Source organism: Apiotrichum porosum, assembly GCF_003942205.1.
Source record: "Apiotrichum porosum strain DSM 27194 chromosome Unknown scaffold_7, whole genome shotgun sequence".
Taxonomy (NCBI): domain Eukaryota; kingdom Fungi; phylum Basidiomycota; class Tremellomycetes; order Trichosporonales; family Trichosporonaceae; genus Apiotrichum; species Apiotrichum porosum.
The window spans coordinates 429,441-451,435 of NW_021167114.1; the positions used below are offsets into that span (position 1 = coordinate 429,441).

General features: G+C 58.2%; 7 protein-coding genes across 7 annotated transcripts; 4 read left to right on the forward strand and 3 right to left on the reverse strand.

Annotated features, from left to right (window-relative positions):
- Positions 1–1,167: 1,167 nt before the first annotated feature.
- EHS24_008462 (uncharacterized protein) lies at positions 1,168–2,152 on the reverse strand (the record flags this gene model as incomplete). The annotated part of the gene is made up of 5 exons (XM_028623773.1): positions 1,168–1,359; positions 1,415–1,460; positions 1,559–1,726; positions 1,909–1,990; positions 2,044–2,152. 5 exons carry the CDS (start codon positions 2,150–2,152, stop codon positions 1,168–1,170), a joined length of 597 nt encoding a protein of 198 aa, XP_028475747.1.
- Positions 2,153–4,733: 2,581 nt separating this feature from the next.
- EHS24_008463 (uncharacterized protein) lies at positions 4,734–5,624 on the forward strand (the record flags this gene model as incomplete). Its single annotated transcript, XM_028623774.1, has 2 exons — positions 4,734–5,172; positions 5,224–5,624. 2 exons carry the CDS (start codon positions 4,734–4,736, stop codon positions 5,622–5,624), a joined length of 840 nt encoding a protein of 279 aa, XP_028475748.1.
- Positions 5,625–5,798: 174 nt separating this feature from the next.
- DBP6 (ATP-dependent RNA helicase dbp6) lies at positions 5,799–8,235 on the reverse strand (the record flags this gene model as incomplete). The annotated part of the gene is made up of 4 exons (XM_028623775.1): positions 5,799–6,530; positions 6,571–6,948; positions 6,989–8,029; positions 8,074–8,235. The coding sequence occupies 4 exons, from the start codon at positions 8,233–8,235 to the stop codon at positions 5,799–5,801; spliced, it is 2,313 nt and encodes a 770-aa protein (XP_028475749.1).
- A 200-nt stretch (positions 8,236–8,435) lies between these two features.
- Positions 8,436–9,521, forward strand: EHS24_008465 (uncharacterized protein; the record flags this gene model as incomplete). Its single annotated transcript, XM_028623776.1, has 8 exons — positions 8,436–8,495; positions 8,536–8,564; positions 8,614–8,630; positions 8,678–8,736; positions 8,774–8,807; positions 8,847–8,891; positions 8,932–9,162; positions 9,205–9,521. The coding sequence occupies 8 exons, from the start codon at positions 8,436–8,438 to the stop codon at positions 9,519–9,521; spliced, it is 792 nt and encodes a 263-aa protein (XP_028475750.1).
- A 195-nt stretch (positions 9,522–9,716) lies between these two features.
- Positions 9,717–10,732, reverse strand: EHS24_008466 (uncharacterized protein; the record flags this gene model as incomplete). Its single annotated transcript, XM_028623777.1, has 5 exons — positions 9,717–9,874; positions 9,923–10,123; positions 10,184–10,514; positions 10,572–10,658; positions 10,703–10,732. 5 exons carry the CDS (start codon positions 10,730–10,732, stop codon positions 9,717–9,719), a joined length of 807 nt encoding a protein of 268 aa, XP_028475751.1.
- Positions 10,733–11,169: 437 nt separating this feature from the next.
- EHS24_008467 (uncharacterized protein) lies at positions 11,170–13,464 on the forward strand (the record flags this gene model as incomplete). The annotated part of the gene is made up of 5 exons (XM_028623778.1): positions 11,170–11,506; positions 11,556–11,662; positions 11,732–11,914; positions 11,954–12,247; positions 12,328–13,464. The coding sequence occupies 5 exons, from the start codon at positions 11,170–11,172 to the stop codon at positions 13,462–13,464; spliced, it is 2,058 nt and encodes a 685-aa protein (XP_028475752.1).
- A 203-nt stretch (positions 13,465–13,667) lies between these two features.
- On the forward strand, positions 13,668–21,825 carry EHS24_008468 (uncharacterized protein; the record flags this gene model as incomplete). The annotated part of the gene is made up of 17 exons (XM_028623779.1): positions 13,668–13,778; positions 13,854–13,922; positions 13,961–14,078; positions 14,118–14,763; positions 14,838–15,699; positions 15,741–16,018; positions 16,057–16,177; positions 16,216–16,395; positions 16,436–16,683; positions 16,750–17,010; positions 17,151–17,229; positions 17,274–17,537; positions 17,576–18,568; positions 19,414–19,729; positions 19,775–19,903; positions 19,942–20,099; positions 20,137–21,825. The coding sequence occupies 17 exons, from the start codon at positions 13,668–13,670 to the stop codon at positions 21,823–21,825; spliced, it is 6,522 nt and encodes a 2,173-aa protein (XP_028475753.1).
- Between the last annotated feature and the right edge of the window lie 170 nt (positions 21,826–21,995).

Consider the following 21,995-nt stretch of genomic DNA (forward strand, 5'->3'; position numbering starts at 1 on the left):
CACGCTAAATGGGCAAAGTCGGCCCGATGGATACCGTGGGCTATACCATAGGCGTCGGCCGCGGCCGCGGTGGGGCTCCGACAATGAGCGAGGTGTGGATCTGGGAAGAAGATAGATGGAGGTTGGATTGTGTAGCAGACGCAACACACAGAGTCAACTGGGAGACACGAGTATCCCCCAACATCGACGTGGAAACCGTGAAGACACGTAAAACACAACATGCCAATGGTTTTGGCGTAGTACCCCTGTACCCCGTCACTTGGCACACGTTGTGTGTTTCGCAAAAGTCGGTCGGATCCGCGCGGCAAAACACACTATGCATCTATTCCCCCGTTATTCCCAGTTACTTTGGACGCGTTATGTGTTTCGATGGAGGCATGGCACCATACCCAGGTCACGGCGCTCTCCATCTAGAAATGACCATGCACGTCTCGGCCAGTTCCACAGCGAACCACAGGGCGCGAGCAGATGCTGCAACCAGCAGCATCACAGCGTTCCCTGCTCGGCCTGCTCGCCGTTGTGTACTTTCCGCGACGTATCCGAGGCTGTCCCAGCTGTGGAAAGTTGACAGCTGGGCCCTCTGTGTCGGCACAAAGCTCAGTACAAAGGAACTTGTGTTATCGAGTGCTGGCCGTCAAAGTGTGGCCGGATCGCAGTGACGTGACAGGCATGGCGAGCCGTCACCACAAACGGCCTCCCAGTGCCAAAACAAACTCAAGTGGACCGGTCCCCGTCGCATCCGACACTCCGCCGATCCACGTCTACGCGCGCATGTTCTTTGCAGACAGACTCTGAGCCGCAGTGCCAGGCCTTCAGGCACATTACTGCACTCTGTGTGTAAGCATGCATATGTATATGTCTCACACTTGACGCGTGAAGGCGCTCCACGGATTGCCTTTGAGGCATTCGAGCCAGACTGCAGCGTCGTTGCAACCTTGGAAAGTATACACTGTCCACACACGTTCCTTGTGAGCTGCTCAGTTCCAGTGCACACAGCGATCAGGTATACTTGGTGCATCGACATGATATACTCGGCGCATCGCCCGTGTATGAGATGCCCCTACGCACAGCCCCATTAAGCGGAACAAATACTACTGCTACTTTAGATTTGGTTGGTATAAAACGCGAGCCGGCTCACGGAACGGGAACAGAAGAGGACCATATCCTTCAAACCTGGGGGGCAGTCTGGAGGGGAACGTCATTGGTGGCCATGTTCAGGCCGGGCTGGGGACCCTTCTCGCCACGGACCACGCGGGTGCCGGTGGTGGTGATGTCGTGGAACGACTGGCGCCAGACGTCCAGCGAGCCACCGTAGTGGACGAGGGTGAAGATGACCTCGTAGAGGAGGGTGCCGAGTTGCTGGAGGTTGTCAGTGATGCGGTTGGGTGTAGGGTACGGCCGGGCTGGTACTCACAAGGAAGACGAGGAGCCAGCCAAAGGCGACAGCAGCCTGGCCAACACTGCAGTCGTCAGCAATCGGTCATACAGAGGAGCAGCACCGGGCGGGCACCACACGCGTCGTCTGTACTTCTAACGCGTCCATCGCGACACTACTCACCCGCCAAAGGTGAGACCGTAATCGCTGGCGACGCGGAACCAGCTGATGACGGTCGACAGGGACCCGACCGAGCCGATGCCGAAGATCCAGAGGAAGCCAATGCAGCAAGTGTCGGCAATGATGCAGACGGCCGGGTTGTAGGACGAGACAAAGAAGAGGATGGCGAGGCTGCGGTCGCTGTCAGCGGTGCTCCGTGGGGACAGGGAGAGAGGGAGGGGAAGGAATGGTGGAAGGGTCAACAGGGAGTGGTCATGCTCCTCCATCCTCTCACGCTCCGTTGCCATCCTTCCATTCGTTCCTCACCAGAACCGCTCTCCGGCTCTCTCCAGACTTTGCGCATGTGTACTCACGCGGCGATGTAGTACAGCATCGAGATCAGACCCCACGCAAGGGTCGCGTTGGCCGCGTTGAAGGTGCCGGAGACGTACGAGACTGGAGGGTGTCAGCAGGGTGGCGCGGAGGGAGCGCCAGAAAGGGACACATACAGGCATCGTTGTAGTCTGCGACAATGCCGGCGGACAGAGTCCAGGTGAGGATGGCGAGGACGATACCGACCGCGTAGAGGATAGTGTGGATGGAGCTGTGCGAGACCATTGTTGTTGCTGTGGTCGCTAGCAGGTGGAAGCTGTGAGGTCGATCAAATGAAAGGAAGGGAAAAGGGTGAGTGGGGGAGGCTGAGAAGGGTGCCGAGCGACGCGCAGATATGTCTCCTTATAGGGAGAAGTGTGCGAGGCCGTGCTGGGAGAAGCAAAACCCCAGGACGCGAGCGCTGTGTCTGAGAAAATGAATAGGAGAGCAAGATACACAGCCAAGACGCGCAAGACGCACGAGCCGCTGCCGTCGCACCACAGAGCACAGACATGTCGCGCACCAGGGGGTGGTGGAGAGGGTTTTGCACAGCGGTGCGGCAGTCTCCCGGCGGCGGGGGGAGGCTGTGAAACGTACACAAGAGGAAGGCACGCTTCCGGCGCTTTCCGTCACCCCCTGTTGGCCTGTTGCACTGTTGGCCTGTTGCCACCCAACACACCGAACACACTCCCAACACTGCCAAGACGTTTCTAGTCGCATTCCTCTTCCCTGCATCCCATGTACGTACTACAATTGTCCACCGCCGCCCCCGACGTCTTTGGTTCTCTTGTTGCACAGCCAGAACAGAACGGCCCCACAACAGGGCGGTCTCGGAAACAGGGCTCATCCAAAAACACCTCATCACGTTTTTGGTGGCGCGCTCCATGGCGCTGGCACGCTGGTGGCCTGGTGGCACGCAGCGATAACCCCCCAGCGTCCACCCTGCACCCTGGCGTCTTCTTCTTCCCCCAAAAGGCTATCACCACCGGTATTCTTCGGGTCCAAGCCGTCCACTGCGCCACTGTGACACTCACATCTCATCAGTGATTAGTGATCGCTCTACAACGCGCAACAGGCAAGGACCAAGGAGAAACAACGCAGATGGGGCGCGGCAGCGCGCAGCGAGACCCCATCCTCGTGTTGCGCCAATCAAGACGGCGAGGCGAAAGATGCTGAGAGCACTCGAGGGGCAGGACCGCGCAACCGGGAAGGGCTCCAAACAGCTACCCTCGCGCGTCGCAAACCCGCGAGTTAGCCATGGATTATACTCTGTCCCATCCCTTGCCACCCGTTTTCCTCTTGTGTCGGCAGCGGCAGAGCACTAGCTGGGTATGTAACCCGAAAGAACCGGCACTCTCAGGATCTACGACCCTAGCACGACACGTTTGTTGATGAAGGCAAAACAACTTGGCCTCTCTCCTCTCATGCTCTCGCTTCTCATATCGGTACCGCAAGTGTTCGGAGACCGGCCAGTCGTGTTTTCAAACGACGTCCTTTCCGAAACCTTCGTCGCACCGGTATGTTGTAGTTTAACGTGAGGAACCGAGTCACAATGTCGGAGCGGTGGGAGTCTAGAACGCACAACAAGATTGCAGCAGGCCAGCAGGGCAACGTCCTGCCGGGGCTGGACCGTGCTTCGCAAGGAATTAGGAACCATATGTGTGTCTTTCATCGTGCCCATGTCATCCATGGCAGTGCTTGGGGCGTCCGCGCCTTCCGTCATTAGTTTACAGTGGTTATGCGTACTGGAGGACCAGAGCACGAGGAGGCGCAGAGGCGCAGAGGCGTCGCAGGGCTGGAGTGTCCGCGCAGTGGGAAGGTGGCAAATGCAAGGTGGCCAGACGCGGAGCAGCGCGGTGCTGCTGGATCTAGAGGCCTAGAGGAGAACTGAGCTGCGCGAATAATCGACCCTTCCCAATGGTCAATGGCCAATCACCAATGGCAAAGATCTCAAAGAGGTGCTGGCCGGTTGTTCGCTTGTTATCTGTGAGACACCTGCGGCTGTTGGGGCGGTGGACGGCGTCAAGAGAGTGCCCAAGGCGGTGGTCATGTGGTCCATGTCAGTGATTAAAATAGCAGGTTGGGCAGCCTGTGGCTAGTTGTGTCAATGTCGCCACATCATCAGCACCGCCGTCATCGACACAGTGGCCAGTGGCCGGTGACCGGTACAGTGATCCAGCGATCCCAGCCTCAGAGTACAGGAGCAACCCGATGATCAGATGAGCGATGATGTGCTGCCCATGTGTCAGGGTGATCGGAACTGGCATGCTTGACGTACGCTGACGGTGACCAAAGTGGCGTATGAGGCAGTGCACCCGCTCCGTTGACGCGAACGTTAACATGATTAATCCCCTCAGGCGCCTCAACCACCTCTGCTCCCCGCGTCCTCGCTGTCCAAGACATATCGGCGTGACTTGTTATGAAGTACCCTCTTGACTAAGACGCCCTTTCTTGGCATGTTTTGGACAGAGCAAACCCGACGGGCAAGCCGCACTCCGAAACAATAACACGGTGTGCTGTGCCCGTCATAGGGTCATAGGAGCACGCTCTGGCTCAGGGGATGAGCAACTATAAGCATGTCGGTAAGCATCTGTTCCGCCTGCAAAGCTCCTATCCGAGGGTCATGGCCTGGACAATAAAACAGCATGCAGCAGGCCTAGGCAATATAGGCGCATTAACCAGTTATTAACAATCACAAACAAGATGCAAATATGATAGGCGCGCCGCCCACATCGGTGTGTGCCTGCCAGCAGTCCCATCGTCCCTCCACTCGGTCGTCCACATATCTATACGCGTCGCGGCCGTCATCCACTCATTACCAGCAACCATGGCAGCACCAACACCCGTCTCGGCGCTCCCTCCACGTGCCTCTTCGGTGCCAGACCGCGTTCTCTCCCCCACACGCAAGGAGACGCCCGAGGCGCGGCGCGCACGCCGCGAGCAGCTGCGCGACTTTTACGGCCTCAAGAACGCCAACACAGCCGGCGGCCCATCGTCGACTCCGGGCTCCCCCGAGCCCGCGAGCTCGGGGCTGGGCGGGATGGCGTCCCCGGCGCTCAGCGTGGACGCCGTCATGGCCGCGCATGCGGCGAGCACGACGCCGAGCCCGACACCGGGCAAGAAGAGCCGGCGGGGCACGCCCGGCGGTGCCGCTGCGGCAAGGGACCTGAGCAGTCCGCACTTTGTGCCCGCCGAGTACTATGAGGATGTTATCGGCAAGGCGAGCCTGGCCGAGCTACTCCAGACCACATCGACGCTTGCGACGGGTACGTTGGATCACGATCACCCTAGATAGTCACTAACGTTCGTTTCTGCAGACGTTGGCCGCCTCCAGTCGTCCCGGCACACGCTCGTGTACAACCACCACCACCAGCTCTTCTCTGCCGGCGATACCATCGCGGCCTTGAACACGCGCACGCCGCAGCTCCTCTCCATCGTCACCTCGTTGCAGGAGCGGTTTAGCGACATGTCCCAGCTGGCCGACAGCGTTGCCCTGCCCGAACTACCCGAGTCGGCCAAGGACGGCAATAACAGCGAGCAGCGCGCAGGCGCGACCGCGGCCCAGGGCCTCGAGCGCGTGCGGCTCATGGTGCTCGCTGAAGAGCCCGTGGAGAAGGTGCAAGAGGTGTGGAAGGCGGTGGAGAAGCGGTTGGAAGGCGCGCAGGTCGAGGGTGTTGCAGACGTCATTCGCGAAGGACGCGAGTTGGCGGGTTTGTAGAATTGCTTAGACTACCCCGTGAGCTGTGTTACTCCAGCAGCACCCATTCCAATTTGCCACGACACGACAACCCCTTCTTTTCACGACACCCACGCGCATTGTAAAAACCCAAATATGCATTGTACATATCTCTCTCCCTCTATATACACGTTCTGTCTAAACCCACGTACGCATCTAGTCACGCGAGTACGCGTCACGCAGACGGCGCATGGAAATGTCATAACTCTCGCGGTATCCCGCCAACTCGTCCTCCTTGACCTTGACCTTTTTGACGGCCTGCTCGTGGCCAGCACCCTTGAGCATGGCCTTGAAGTGGATAGCCTCCTGCTTCTCCACAAGCGTCCAGGCCGTACCTTCGCGGCCGGCACGCGCCGTACGACCGGCACGGTGAACGTACTTGGTCATGTCGAGGGGCACGTCGTACGAGATGACGTGCGCAACAGCGGGCAAGTCGATACCACGCGCGACGAGGTCGGACGCCACCACAACGTCCACCTTGCCAGCGGCAAAGTCTGTGAGGAGGCGCTTACGCTCGGCGGGCGGCATGTCGCGGGTGTATCCACGCACAACGACCTTTTTGGCGCCCACGTACGCGTCCTCGAAGAACTCGAGCAGCTTGACGAGACGCGTGGCCGCCTCGACCGACTTGGCGAACACGAGGGCCGGGGTGGCGGAGAACTGGGGCGAGTGGATGAGGTGGATGAGGTTGAGCGGCTTGAGTGCGGGCGGGAGGATGAGCATCTTCTCGCCCAGCTCGGCCGGGAGGGCAAACGACGAGCCGACCGCAGCCGCGGTCAGCGGGTTGGCAGACGACTGCACAATGTAGTATCGTGGCGACGACAGGTCGAGCGCCGCAACCTTGGCCGGGTCGCGGGTGAGCGTGGCCGAGAACAGGAGCTTTTGGCACTGTACTGTTAGCTCTGGAAATCGGACCAAGGAAGCTCACCGTGGAGGAAACGCCCTCGCTGCCCTCAAACTCGCCGCTGGCGAGTCCAAGCGGCTCGGTCCATGCAGGTGCGACAGCATCGTAAGGCTGCACACCCTTGGGAGCGGCCTCCTTGCGCGCTGGTGGCGCGGCGTGGGAGAGCACCTGGGTGAGCCAGTTCTGGAAGCTCTGGGTCAACAGCCTGTCGGCCTCGTCAATGACAAGGAAACGAAGGTGCTGGAGGGTAAAGTTGGGCGTGCTAGCCAGGTGGTCCATTAGCCTTCCAGGGGTAGCGATGAGAATGTCGAGCTTGGAGACGCCGCCGACCAGAGGGTCAGAGTCGCCAACGAGCATGGTCTGCTCTTGGGCAAACGAGTGCTGACCAGTGACGCTTCCAATCTGACGGTTTAGCACATCCTCTCACGGTTCTATAACCCACCATCAAGCCAGTACCCTTTGCCAAAGCCTCGAGGGTCTCGCGAACCTGGACGACGAGGTCACGCGTGGGGAGCACAATGAGAGCCCTCAACCTGGGCACAACACGCTTGGCGAGCACCTCAACGACAGGGATGGCGTAAGCCAGCGTCTTACCGCTACCAGTGGGCGCGGAGACGAGGTAGTCGCTGAGGGGAGCGTGCGGGAGGGGGACGAGAGGGAGCGAGAGAAGGTGGGGGAGCATGGCCGCCTGGACAGCGAAGAACTCCTCGACACCAAGGTCGGTGAGGCGCTTTTGTGTGCGCTCCGAAAGACCCGCCGAACCAGCACCGAGAGACGAGGCAAGAGCCGCGACGGACAGGCGAGTGTCCTGCTCGATGAACTCGGCATCGGCGAGACCAGACGGCATACCCTGGCGCGAGAGGACGGCATCCGAGGGGGCGGGCGCCATGCGCGGGAGAGGGAAGGGCTCGAGAGGGGGTGGCGAGGGAGAGAGGCGAGTGGGGAGGTCGGGGACGGCCTCGGCGTCGACCTCGTCGGCGTCTGCTTCATTCTCGTCGGCAGACTCGTCCATCTCGGCGTCCTCCGCCTGCTCCTCTGCCTCTTCCACCTCCTCCTCGTCCTCAACATCCATGCCAGCGGCCCGTGCCTCCTCCCTTGCCTCCCTTGCAGCAGCCTTGGCAGCCTTTTCGGCCTGAGCAGCCTCCTTGGCCGCACGTGCCAACCGCTCCGCTTTCCTCTTGGCCTTGCGCTCCTCGCGACGGGCATCACGGATGGCGGCCTTCTCCGCCTGGCGAAGCTCACGCTCCTCCTCCTCGGCCGTCTTCTTCACCGTAGCCACCTCTGTGGTAGTTGATGGGCCGGCCTTTGCTCCCTCTTCCTCATCATCGTCGCTGTCGTCGCTGTCGCTCTCGCCATCCTCGTCGCCGTCCCAGGTGCTGTTCTTCGGCTTGGAAGCCTTGGCAGCGACCTTCTTCGCACGCTGGTTGCGCTGCTTCTTGGCGAGGTACTTTTTCTTCTTGTCCGACTTGGTCTTGTTTGCTTGCTGGACTGGTTAGACCCTTCTTATCGACACCAGACTACACTTACCTTGGGCTTCTTGGCAGGTTGGACCCAGTCGACGACCTGAGCACGACTGGGATGCAGGCCGGGAATGGCGGTCGCCGCCTGCTCGGCCGCAGGCTGCTCGTCGTATGGCGGGCCGTCCACCTGTCCCTCGAATACGACGTGCTTGCGCTTGAGGCCCTCCATGGTTGGTCGAGGAGGGATGTGGTTGGGGGGTTATGAGGAAACGGCACAGTGTGGATGTGCAGACTGGAAATCTTGAGTGGAGGCCTCAGGTCCATCGACCGTGGGAAAGTTGGCCGGTTGTTTGTGTTTTGGTGACAGACCATGACTGGATGACTGAAGCATGACGTCTTCTTGACACCACCAACCTCTCTCTACCCAACATGCCGTGGCTCATGAAAGCAGAGCCAGACAGTCGCATAGTGAAGGGAAAGGACGTCAAGGTGAGTTACCCAGGCTGTAGACGCTAGTAGCTCACGACAGTTCTCGGTGGACGACTTTGAAGAGCTTGGGTGAGTGTCCTGTCCTCGACCCCCTCTGAAACAGCCGCTGACAGGGCAGAACCTCTCCATGGGACGGTGAGCAACTCGACATGACTATGTCTTGGGCACAATCTGATTTTTAGGTGTTCGTAGCCATGAGGCCAAGAACATTATGAAGGAGAAGATGAAGCTTGGAGACAAGGTGGGTCAATTAGTCCCCACCTCCTCTGACCCAGCAGGTGCTCTTCTACCACTCGAACACCAAGGTCCCTGGTAAGCTATACCCAAGATGAGATGAGCTGACCATATCAGGCGTATTTGCCATTGCTGAAGTCGCAAAGGAAGGCTACCCCGATTGTATGCCCCCATCTCACCACGTCTACCCTCTAACTCTCAGACACCGCCTGGGACCCGTCCCACCCGTACTTTGACCCCAAGTCCTCCCAAGACAACCCCACATGGTACATGGTCTCGGTCAAGTTCATCCGTCGCCTCTCCAACCCCGTCACCTTGTCGTTTGTCAAGTCCCTCATTGGGGCCAGTGCCCCGCCCAAGGGTATTGAGTATATCGGCGATGACGGACTGAAGGCTATCCAGTCCATGGCCCTGGTGAACCGGGGAAGACTGAGTGGGTAGAAAGGCAAACGAGAGCGTCACTGACCCATAACAGGTGTTCAACCCGTCGAGGAAGACGCGTACGCCGCCATTGTGGCTCTCGGTGACAAGGGAGGCTTCGTGGCCGACGCCAAGGCGTCCAAGAAGAAGACTTCAGTCAAGCGCGTAAAGGACGATGACAGCGAGGACGAGCCTGCGCCGCCCAAGAAGGCCAAGGCTGCCACCAAGGAGAAGAAGACCGCGACGGAGAAGAAAACTGCGACAGAGAAAGAACCCGCGCCTAAGAAGACTGCAAAGGAGAGCAAGCCCGTCAGCCAGGGCTCGCGCCGCAGTGCCCGCCAGCGCGACTCAAAGTCTGAACTCGATTCATAGTCATTATCGCCTCGTCTGCGTCGTTGATCGATATTACTCTCGGCTTCGTCACGGGTACACCTCCCTCCCTTTCTTCTTTCCTTCCTCCTGAGGGTACATTCTCGTCGAGGGACGTCGCGGTTGTAGTAGTCGTATGCTTGCGAGAGTAACAAAGCACGCTTGTGATGTACGTCTTGTAGCCTACCGCCTGGCTCTTTACTCGGTGCCCGGGATGAGGGGGGCACGCTCCTCATCGTGGAGGATACCGCCACCGCCACGGTAGGACGAGTAGAGGGCCTTGATGACGGCGAAGAGCGACAGGATAAAGAAGACGAACGCGGACCAGCGGATGAAGGGAACTTCCTGGTGGATGACTATGGCAGTGTTAGTGACACACGGGAGATCTGCGGAAGACGGCTTACAGATCGAGAAGAGGGCCCAGGCGATGACGGCGGCACCAGCGGGGTCACCCTGAGAGGTGGCAAAGGCATATCCGGCAGCCGTGGACTCGAGGAACACAAACGCGAGGAACACAAAGATCTTGGTCCAGATACCGGCCTTCTCAATGTCGGCGTTGACGCCAAAGGCCTGGAAGAGGGAGATGACAATGAGAACGATAGTCCCTGTGGGATGAGGACGCGTCAGACCATTATGTCATAGTCCATGACAACCAAAACACTCACAGCCGTGGTAAAGCGAGAAGGGGAGGTGAACAAAGAGCTCCGTGCCAAGGCCATCATACGAGGTGTGTTCGTTGTTGATGATGTAGTAGATCTGGCTCACGCTAGCGGCGACGAGGAGCGAGAACACGAACGCCGAGATGTACCAGCCGCGAGCCCAAAGGAAGATGTAGATGGAGTTGAGGCAGCCGAGGATAGCAAAGCGGTAAGCAATGGCGTCGATGATGATGGCCTTGCCGGGCGTCGTGAACTGGAAGAACATCATGAGCAAGAGCAGGAAATGGATCAGCGTCCAGATCCAAAAGGCGTATGCCGAGGGAGTCACATAGGTCTCCTGTGGACGGGTCAGTGGGTGAGCTTGGGGAGGTGGCAAACACATATATCTACCCACATTGGGAGAACCGTATGTGTCCTTGGGCCCCGCCACCGCGTAGACATTGGCACCGAGGGTGACAATGAAGACGAAGATGTTGAGGAGCTGCGGAAATCAGTCAACATCGCTGTCACAGTAAGGGGTTTTACCTTGATGTGGATTCCGTCAAAGAAAGCCATGTTGGTGATGACCTGTGGGTTGATAGGCAGGGAAGAGAATGTGGGAGAACAGAAGAGAACTCCAGCGACGCGCGCCGTCTGTCTGACGTCTGTTGCGAGGGATGAGGTGGTGGGAGGTCCCAAGTAGTGCGTAGTGCGTGTCGGTAACGCACGCACCACACATGTGGGGTCACACCGCCGTGACGTCAGTGTCCCGGGACTCCAAATCCGATTATGAAATTTACCCGGATCAATTCCGAGATTAGGTTGTGATTAGAACACATTATGTAATGTAGGATGTCAAGGGACAGAGCACTCATGTGGCGTTGTGGCGGCCATGTGAGGCGGTCTGTGCGGCCTCCTGGGTGATGACGGGGGGATCGTGAACATGACCGGCCATCTTTCGGCGCAATGTTTGTTCCTCAACATCACCTCTTGTTCACTCTCAACCATCGCACATGCTCGCACTCCTCCTCCTTGCTGGCCATGTGGCCGCGGGTGTCCTCATGAATCCACCACCACCAATTCACACGCCTTCCCCAACACCCACTCCTACACCATTACCGCCTCGACTCGCCCCTTCGCACCGTCGCAGGGAAACAACATCGGAATCGTTGGGAGAGTACAAGGCCACGAGGACACTGGCCGTCACCGCTGCGACGTCCACCACTGTCGCCTCCTCTAGCACCGTGACAACCACCGCAGATGGCTCGGTTCTAACAGCATGGTCTACCATTCCTGTCGCCAAAACCATGGGTCTCATCATGCCCAATCCCTACAAGGACGTGTATGTCGGTGAGTACCATTCTCCGCTCTGCTCTGAGAAGTACCAACTCACATTCAGGCCTCGACTATACCTTTGGGTGGGTTGAGCCCGGTCCCCGCCCAGGAGCCTACGCAGGAGGCTGGTTAAGAACCATTGAGCCCATGCTCATCATGCCAAACCTCACTGTACGTTTGGGTTTGTTTACCCCTTAGAATTCATTTGACCTTTGGCGTGGCGCTCACACTAGTGCACAGGTCGACCTGTTCCCTGTTACCGGAACGACCGACCCCACCAACTCGAGCGCATACCCTTTGCTATCGTCGTCATTATGCGCGGCCCAGGTGGTCGACAACTGGTCGTATTCGTATGGTTTCAAGTTTGACAAGCCTGGATGGTACATGTACGTCATTAACGAAACATGGGTCCAACCAACAGTCGTAAGTGCGTCAACGTGGAGGAAGCTAACGCTTGCCCAGGAAAACAACATGTGCGGATACCCCATCGTTTCCGACATTTCGTTCTTTGCTACACAGAGCATCTCGGTAAAGGCATACTCAACCGGTCTTGAGCCCGTCTCTCCGACCGCTTTGAATACAATCTGGAACTCCGTGTCGACCGCCCTGCCTTCAGACCCACCGTTCGACGTCCAGAAGACTACCAAACGCCAAGGTCTTGCCATTGGCCTGGGCTTTATGGCAGCCGGCCTTGGTGTCATCCTCATCATTCTAACAATCTTCTGGGTGCGGAGCAGGCACAGAGCGCAGCGAGAGGTGAGCTTTACGGTTCGTGCATATGAGCTAACAATCAGGTCCTTGCATACGACCTTATGAGACCATTTGAACGCCAACAGTTCCTTCAAGAGAACCCCGACCACCCGCTCAACCCGTACCGCCAGCGGAACCGGTACTTTTGGCAACTCCGTGGACTGCGCGAGCCACCATGCAGCAAAATGTTAACGCCTGCACGACAGCGCATGATGCCGCTCATGTCTCAAGTCAACAGCTACCCCAATGTCTATCCTGGCACTGCGTATCCTGTCGGGCAAGAGCACCTCTATGGGGCAATACCAAACGTCCGCGGCCCCCGACCCATGTACGGAGCACCTGCTGCACCAATGTACGACGTCGGTGCTGGTCAGGTATACGCACAAGTCCCACAAGTCCCACAAGTCCCACAAAAGGAACCATACTGGAAGGGGTCCGGGCCGTTCGAGAGACCGATAGCTTCACCAGTGTACAACATTGTCCCTCAGGTTGAGTCTCCCAAACGGCAACCCGTATATGACAAGCCTCTCCCAACCCGTCCACCCACCGAGTATTCAGTAGACACCGCTCTCCCGCGCCAGCAGACAGCAAAGGAACAGCAAGAGTCAAGATTTGCTTCGTTGAAGCGCAAAATCGCAGAGCAGGCAGGCGTCAGTCAAGAGCGTGTTCCATGGTTTCGGTTCAAAACCCCGAACACTAGCGGCGCCCACACCGAAATGTCGTCTCCTATCGACCCTCCACTACCGCCGGACGCGGCCCCTTGGGGACATGCTGCGACCGAGACTATCGGCTCTGGAGACCACAGTGTTGTTGCTCCAGCAGACTCCATCGATATGCTTCGTTCCCCCGGCCCCGGTGCGAGCGTTTACGCTGGTGGGTCGTGGAGACCACTCGCCTCTCGGGCCCCATCAGAAGATACGTCCTCGGGCTCAAATTTCCGTGGTCCTGCCAGCACAGCGAACAAGGTGGCTGCGTACCGAGCAGCACGGAACAGCAAGAAGGTCCTGCGCAAGAAACCCCCTCCTTCTCTCCTCCGTGATCCCCCACCGCAGCCTCAGACACGCCAAACCCCACAGCATCAGCCCCAGACCATCACGTCACCTTACGACAAACCACTCCCAGACCCTTCCATCAAGCATCCCAAACCTCACCGCGCTTTGGGACTTACAAGAAACCAGTCCAAGCACTGGTTACATCCCGATTCGCCAGACTCGTATCCTTAGTGCATGTGCATATCGTAGTTGTTTTTTCTGCATTGTTGTTTCTGCCCCCCTCGGTTTATTTGTGCCGGCCGCCGCCACTATGTTGCCCCGGAATTTATTTACGTAATCACCCCACGCGTCCTCACCTGGGCGGGCATCATGCGGACGTTGTAATGACGACCTACCCCGCACAACCTTGCAACAACTACAACTACCCACACGCAATGGCGTTCAACGCACGGGGGAGCCCTGCGCGCCCGAGCATAGAGCACCTCAGCTCTAGTGTCAGCACAGGGTTCGCAGAGGACGACAACGCGGACTATGGCGGGGAGACTGTACGTTGGGCGGTGTCATCGCCTCTCGGCGATGTGCGACCGAACAGCGATTCACGATGAGCTGACACTTTGCAGGTCGAGTCGCTCATGCAGAAACTCGCTATCGAGCGACGTGTACACTATGGAGCTGAGAAGATGCTTGACGTGAGCTCTCTCATCTCCGCTGTAGCTGACAACCGCAGGTCATCGAGAAGCGCGGAGATGGTGCACAAGTCAAGGCGCGCATCACAGCACAGCTGGAAGCTGCCAACGAGCACATCAAGGTGTTGGAAGCCAAGCTGGAGAAATTGCGAGGTGGAAGTGAGTGGCATGTTATCTCCAGTGCACTGACCCCGGCAGGCTCACAGAATCCACAACGGCGGCGCAGGCCAGCGCGACTGAACGGTTTCGGCGCCAGCTCTGGCCTCTCGACGTCCACCACGTCCACACTCCTATCCACTGGTCTGGGCATTGGAAGGCGGCGTGGCCCAGACTCTGACCGGTCGCCGCACTCCACACCATCGCGCACGTCGCATGCGTCGCACTTGTCAGGACAACAGAGCGACTCGCCGTCCCCATCTCCCGCCGACCGGACTCACGCAGGAGCGCGCTTCCTCGATCCGGAGGCAAGCGACAGCGACGACGACGAGAGCGTGGTCGCTCTCCGTGGTACGGTTGGAGCTACATTGTCGCGTCTACGTGATCTAGGCCGAGCCACGACCAGCAATGGCAATGGCAAGGGGAAAGAGCGGGAAACGGAGGTCGGCGACGACGACGACGAAGAAGCGTGGGATGCCATGACCCGCCTTGCGGACGCATTCAAAAAGTCGCCCTCGTTGCTCAAGCACGTTGACACACACGAAGTGCTCCAGTGCACGCTTCCATTCCTCGCCGACTCGGCGACAAGTCGTCAGCGTACAGCAGGGTACCGACTGCTCCGGTACATGGTTCTGAGGAGGACATGGGGACGAATGATCAACGCGGGGGTGGAGTGGGTCATCATTCGGTGAGTGTGGAGCGAGACTGCACCTGAGAGATGCGCAGTGGAAGATCCTGAGCGGCTTCATGGCTAACGACCAGGACGTTCACGCGTGATGCTAAAGCCGTTCACGAGCGGGAGGCTGCATTGCGACTGCTACGCGACGTCATTGTCCTTCCACCACCCACCCCAAGAGACATGGAGTGTCTTCGTGATCCAAACCCCGACGCGCCCCCAGACCCTGTGGCTGAGCTTCTCACTCACCGCGTGCCCCTCCGACCGGGGCTGGTGCGCGCGATAGTGAGCGCAGCCGAGAACCCCGACGACGCAATGCACACTGTCTGCTTGGAGACACTGGTGGAAGTTGCGCTTCTCGATCTGGAGTGTCTCCTCCGTGCCGATGCCTTTCGCGTCGTTCTCAATGCGTTCAAGGACGGCCCCTTCGAGCTCGGTTTAGGCATGACTGGTTGTCTGACCTTCCTCGTCAACAAGCCACATACCCGCGAGCTCCTCATCCCAGGTTCCGACTTTGAGACTGTCCTTGTCGGCTTGACAGAAGAGTATGGCAAGATCCCTTCTCGCCAGATGCAGCGGCACCTGGACAAGCTCGATACGTGTGTACGCAATGTCGGTATGCTGCTCGGCTCTTGGTCCGGGTTGATCTACATGTGTATGGACGAATGCCGGGCCGTCAAGAGTCTCATCTCGTCGCTCCACGTCCCCATGGGCGAGATGCGCAACGCCTTGCTGGATCTCTTCTTCTCGGCCTTCCGCATCAAGGCACCATCCTGGACTAGCGCGTTCCTCGACGGCCGTCGACTGACAGTCTACAACCGAACGTTTGACGCCACCACCCAGCTCCAGGAGAACACCGACGAGGACGAGATGCCGTCTCGACTGAGCATTGTGGACAACTATGTGGCGTTCCTTCTCGCAGTCTTTATTGAAGCGGGTCTTCTCGAGGTGGGTTCGGATCGGTTGGGATGGAGCTAACCCAATATCAGGCTCTGGTCATGCTCATCCAAGACGAGGCGTGTACTGAAACCGTTAGACGCAAGGCGACCCTTCTCCTGGGCGAGATTCTGCAGCTCGCAAACCACACCCTGCCACTGCAGTATGCGGCCCAAATCCAAGCTCTCCCTCGGCTCTTCACTGGTGTAACCGACTTCTCCAAGCCGGGCGACCGTAATTCCGCACTCTCGGCCTTGTCATCTATCGATAGTTTGTTCCGCAACAACCGCAAACGCGGTCAGGCGATTGGGCAACCACATGGGCCTATGGCGTACGTGATTCTGCGTTGGACATCGGCTGACGTAGTAGAACTCGTAACGCGGTGCAGGAGTCGCTTCAGCGTAGCCAGCGCCAAGTCCAGCAGGTGAAGCTGCGTTTAGGTCTGCAAATGGACGACAAGGCATTTGGTCAGATGATTAACGACTCGGGGGTTGGTACTTTCGCTCGAAGCAATGACTGACCCAGCAGGTGTTAGTATCTCGCGACCACACCAAGTGGAACTACGACGTGATCATGGAACTACTGCAGGGCCCTTTACTCAACCCCAAGCGTCTGGACGAGGTCATCAAGGCCACCAAGTTCATCCGCCGCATCTTCTCCTTCCTCCACCCGTATAACAACCGCTTCAGCAGCATGATCCGCACAAGGGTGGGTAACCGCGTCTTATTCGGATGCTGACCCAGAACAGCCAAACCATAAATGGGTTCGCCTCGCTTGTGCGCTACTCACCACGATGCTTGTCAACCCCGAGGGCCAGCGGTTCCTCGCTGAGGACAAGCTGCTGCGTCAAATGGTCGAGTGCTTATCCGAGCTGGATCAGTATGCAGGCCAGCCCAGCGCGTCGCCCGTGCTCGCCCGTGACCGCCTCGAGAACACCCTCACATATGGCTACTTTGAGATGATTGGTACCCTTACGAAACACCAGAAGGGTATCCAGTGAGCTGCTGATAAGACATGCAGAGCTGACACCAGACTACTCGAAAAGTTCAAGTTCTTTACCAGCTTCTACCATTTGTGCGAGCTGCGCAGCCGCGATGATATCATCAAGCTCATCATCGAGTGCTTTGACTACTCGATCGATGCGCACCAGCGCATCGTGCTCTCCAAGGCGCTCACCTCGAGCTACATGGAGACTCGCCTTTTCGCAACACACCACCTGGGCCGTCTCCTGCATGACGCACCCGACCTCACGGACTGGGCACTCCAGCTCCTTATCACCCAGTTGTACGATCCCGCCATGGACGTGTGCGAGATTGCCGTCATGTACCTGGAGGAGGCTTGCCATGATCCTGCAAACCTCGAAAAGGTCGTCTACCTCCGCCCCACGCTGGAGCACTTGGGCGACATTGGTGCTAATCTCTACCTGAGGTGGGTTTATGCACAGCTCTGAGCTGACCCTACAGGTTCATGTCCACCTCTGCCGGTTTCATGTACCTCCTCAATGCTCAGTACATCGACTACGAGCTTGAGAGCTGGTTGACTGTGAGCTTGACCTTGTTTAATGCAAAGCTGACAGGCAGGAACAGAACATGCTCTACGTGATCGAAGTCGAGACATTTGTGTCCAAGACCATCCGTCCGTTCGCAAAGGAGCATCACGAGGAGTTTTGGGCGTACGAGGGTACAGCCCCAACGCACTTCTTTGGCGAGCTGTGCAAGACCTATGAAGGTTGCCAGTACCTCCGTGAGAAGGGTCTTGTGCCCGAATTCGCCGAGATCATCAGGCTCCACGGTATGGAGGCGTCAGACCCACAGGTCTTGACCTCTGTCAAGGCCGCTCTTTGGACCATGGTTAGTTTCTTTGTTGAGGATGTGAACTGACAAAACAGGGTCACATTGGCTCCACGGAAGGTGGCCTCGCGTTCCTCGAGGATGAGGAGATTATCGAGGTTATTATTGAAATTGCCGAACAGTCGCCCATTCTCACAATGAAAGGAACCTGTTTCTTTGTCATTGGCCTCATCTCGTCAACTCAAATGGGCGCCGAGATCCTCGAGGAATATGGATGGGTGTCGACTCGTACGCCGCTTGGACAGACCACGGGCTTGTGTCTCCCCAACGACATTAGCCGCTTCGCCTACATCGAGCCATGGTCACGACACAATGTTGACTCTGGTGTCCCGCCCCTGCCAGCTCTGAGTGGTCTCGAGGGCGACGTCATGCACATGATCTCCAACCTGAGCAACTACGTCCTGGCGGCCGGAGCGATGAACAATCTCAAACGTGTGCGCAATCGCCACCCACGCATGTTCTCGAGTACAACCCTGTTCCATCGCGCAATGCGAGCCGTCTCGACCAACCACTTCCAGGCTCCTGTGAGGCGGTTCATTCTCGATCTGTTCGATGTTGAGCTCGGACCGCATACCCTCCCACGTCTCACTCACCTTGAGAAGGGGAGCTACGCGTACGCTTTTCTCAAGGAGAAAGGAGAAGCCTGTAACGACGAGGATTGCAAGGACGATGAACCCGACGAGGACGACAATGACGTCGAGGCCGACACGCGCCGTCGTGCCCGCTCGTCGCCTGGTCCCGAGCCGTCGCGCACGTCAGGTCTTCGCAGGTCTCGTGGCCTGACTGTCAATGACTTGACACCGTCTCGCGTGCCCACCGCACCGGTGCCGATGGATCCCCTCGACCCCCTGTCTCCTAGCGATTCGAGCCCGCTTGGTAGCCCCCCACATCGACCGTGGGCAGCGTTGTATGCAGGATCCAGCAGCGGACCCTCGACACCAACGGCACAGGAGCGTAATGGAGGCGAGGACACGCCACCAACGATCCGCCCACCACCAACCAAACCGTCAGCTCTGGCGGCTACCGCCTCGGTGGCTAATAGTGCCACGGTGTCGCACAATGGAAGGGATGGTATCAATGGGGAATGACAAGTGACGAGACTACGAACACCATGCATCTGCTACGATTAACTAGACGTTATTGCTTGCAGCGCGGAGGATTAGCAGTGTGGAGGTGCTGGCCGTTGTTTTTCTTTCCGTGGTAACCCATCTGTCCGGGCTGAGGGCGCAAGCGACATGGATGCGCATCGTCGACTAACTTCTCAGCGCAACACACACACACACTCACTCTACACTCTTAATATCCACCATGCTTTGCCAGGGATACATTGACAAGGGCTCCGGAATGGGATAAGTGTCGGCGTGTGGTTGTGCCACCTCGCTTGTCTTCCCTCCTTGCCTTCCCTCTTTGCCTTCCTTCCTCGCCTTCCCTTCATGCCTTCCCTTCAAACACAGGCGGTCTTGCTGCCTCTTCCTTCTTCACTCCGACCCATCTCTCATCCACCAACTTCCTCATCCATTTCCACTCACTTGCATCCATCCACCCACACATGAATCCCCCACCGCCGCGCACGGCAACGGCCGTCGCAGCCCGTCCTCCGGGTACTCGGGCGTATCGTCCACTTGCGCCTGCGCCTGCTCCAACCCAGTCAAACAAGTTTCCTGTGGCCCCACAGGTCAACCAGAGTAATCATCCACCAACTCCTCCTCCGCGCATCCCATCCACACAGCTTCACCCCAACAACAACAACCCGCTGTACCAGCCACACCCGCAGCGCGACGTTGAGCTAGCCCACGCCCACCACCACGCTCACCACCCGCACCATTCGCAACTGCTGGGCTTTAGAAACTCGCCTTCTCCCTTCCCTGACTCTCAGTCTCAGCAACAAGCTACCTATTACGAGGGCAATCCACAGGGTTACTACACCCAAGAGTCACAGGACGAACGCCCGTACCTCAATGAGTCGTACCGCCCCGGCCTGGAGCTTTCTGGCTTTCCTCAGGCCATGAGTGGCCCGCCACCCACCCCGTCCGGCAGTGGTGACCGCAATGCCGCACCAAGCACTACAAACAACAGTGGCGCTGTCCTCGTCCCAGCTACTCAAAGCGCCTCAAGCACGACGAGCGCCCACCGCAACACAAGCCAGCCGGTCAAGGTTCCGGTTTCTGAAAAGGTCATGGCAGCCGTGTCCCGTAGGTCGCTTCGCATTCGTCACGTCTCCACGTCTGACCCACCAGAGCTCGAGTCTCGCGTCCTCCAGCTGACTGATGACGTCCGGGGCTATGGAGATTTACTGCACGGCGTCCGCGTGGGTGTTCAGGCTCTGCCAACAAGAGAGGAAGCCAAAGAGGAAATCCGCGACATCTGTGGGTAGCAAGTTCATGTTCGGGCACTCATTCACCAGTCACACACGCCCTACAGGATTTCTTTGTCAACATCACCGGCGCGGTCCGCGAGATGGTCACTCCCATTCCTGAAGCCACCGCCCAACTCGTTGCGGAGAAGATCAATGAGCTGGGACTAGCAACGAGACCTCAACCGCTGCTTCCTCCAGGTGATAAGGTTGGTTATTGGGTTCCCAAGAAAGGCTAACCGACAGGCGACCACACCACTCATTGAGCACCTCGTCGCTTCACTCCGCCCGGTCGATGAGCTTAAGACCGCCATCCAAGGAATCCAGCACCTCCCAGAGGCCCTTCAATCCGTTGCAGTCTTCCACCGAAGCATGGAGCTCCTCCACCATAAATTTGACAAAGTCCAAGAGCCAGTCGTGTCAGTTGCGACACCGCAACAGCCCGACTTGACCGATGTCCTGTCCCGCATCGAGACCCGTTTGGCCGCCATGGAAAAGCGACTGGACGCAACCCCCTCTCCTGCGGAGTTGATGGAAACAATGAAGGGTCTTTCGGACAACATGGTCACTTTCCGCTGCGACAGTGCCGTTATGGACGCAACACAATCGCGTTTCACGCAGCTCGCCAACTCGGCTATTCTCCTCCGTCAAGATGCTCAAAGGTCTGAAGCTGCACGTTTAGAGCAATCCAGGAGAGAAGATTCTTCTCGAGCTTTCAACAACGCTTTCTCCAGTGGCATTTCCATGTTCCAGCCTTCATACAACGGCTTCACCATGCCCATTACTGGGCCATCAGTTACGCCCAACAACTTTCCATCATTCTCACAGCGCCACGGGTTTTCTCCAGCCCAAACTTACATCCACCCGACCCCTCCACCTTCTGGTCCTATGCGCTCTCTACCACTGCAGCCTGAGGGATCTGGTGGCCAAATGCTCCGCCCGTACACGATTGTCCATCCTCCCGTTATCCATGGCCCGCAACCGGAGCGCTTCTCCACTGAGACGTTATACGCCCACGACAGGCTTGGTGGTCCCCCTCCTCAACCTTCGACTAATTCTTCTCGGAAGACCACTACCCCCTCTCCACAGCCAGAGGAGCCAGTGGTGGAAACCCTCTACACTCATCACCCACACCCTCATACTGCCCCAACTCGGGCCACCAACCCAGCCAGCGCAGCAGACGCTGCGGAGTCAATCCAAATCGCACCACTGGCCACTTCCGCGACAGGCAGCATTGTTCAACTACTTGAAACATCAGCTCCCCCGAAGGAAACACAGCCTACCAAGGTCAAATCTTGCTCCAAGGCCAAAGCCTCTGGTCAGACTGCAAAGGCGACCAAGGCAGTTGCCAAGGACGTGGCAGCAGTAGCTGGCCACGATGTCTTTGGCCCAGTCGTCGATCCTGCTGCTGCAGCCCCAACCACAGCCACCGCCACCAAGGCGGCTCGTTCCAAGACCAAAAAGGCAAGCAAGGAGCTCCGAGTCCAAGCTTCCAGTGATTCCGCCCTCGCTGCCGTTGTTCAGTCCACCAGCTCCACCAGCTCGGCTCCTCCGAAAAGCAAGAAGCGCAAGGCCCCAGGCCCCGAGGGCGCACCCGTCCGCAAGGCCAGTCGTCCCAACACACGCACCGCCGCGCATGCCTCTCCTCCACCTAGCTTGCCCACTGTTGTCGAACAACCCAATGAAACGACCGAAGACTACCCTCGCGCCGCCTCGCCCACGGGCTGGCAGCGAGTGCACATGACTCGGGGTAACACACGCAGGCTCAGCGCAATCATGCCTGCTCCCCCCAATCCTCACGACATTAAGCCAGCTCTCCCTCCCTCGCCACCACCCACTAACCGCCTCAACTCTCACCAGGCTGCTTCGCCATCGTCGCCGAGTCAGATCGAGAGGGAGGTGGTTGACGGAGACGCCCTTATCGGACTCATCTAAAGGTGTACATAGCTTGATCTCATCCCTTGTGAATCTCATAGCATGCTGCCGGACATGCATTCACGTTGTCGCTGTAAACTCGCGGCCGGGCGCGCAGGGCACACATTCCGCCACAAACAGTGCCCCAGCCGCGACGCGGACAGTGTGCGCGTCCACACCACACCACTCGA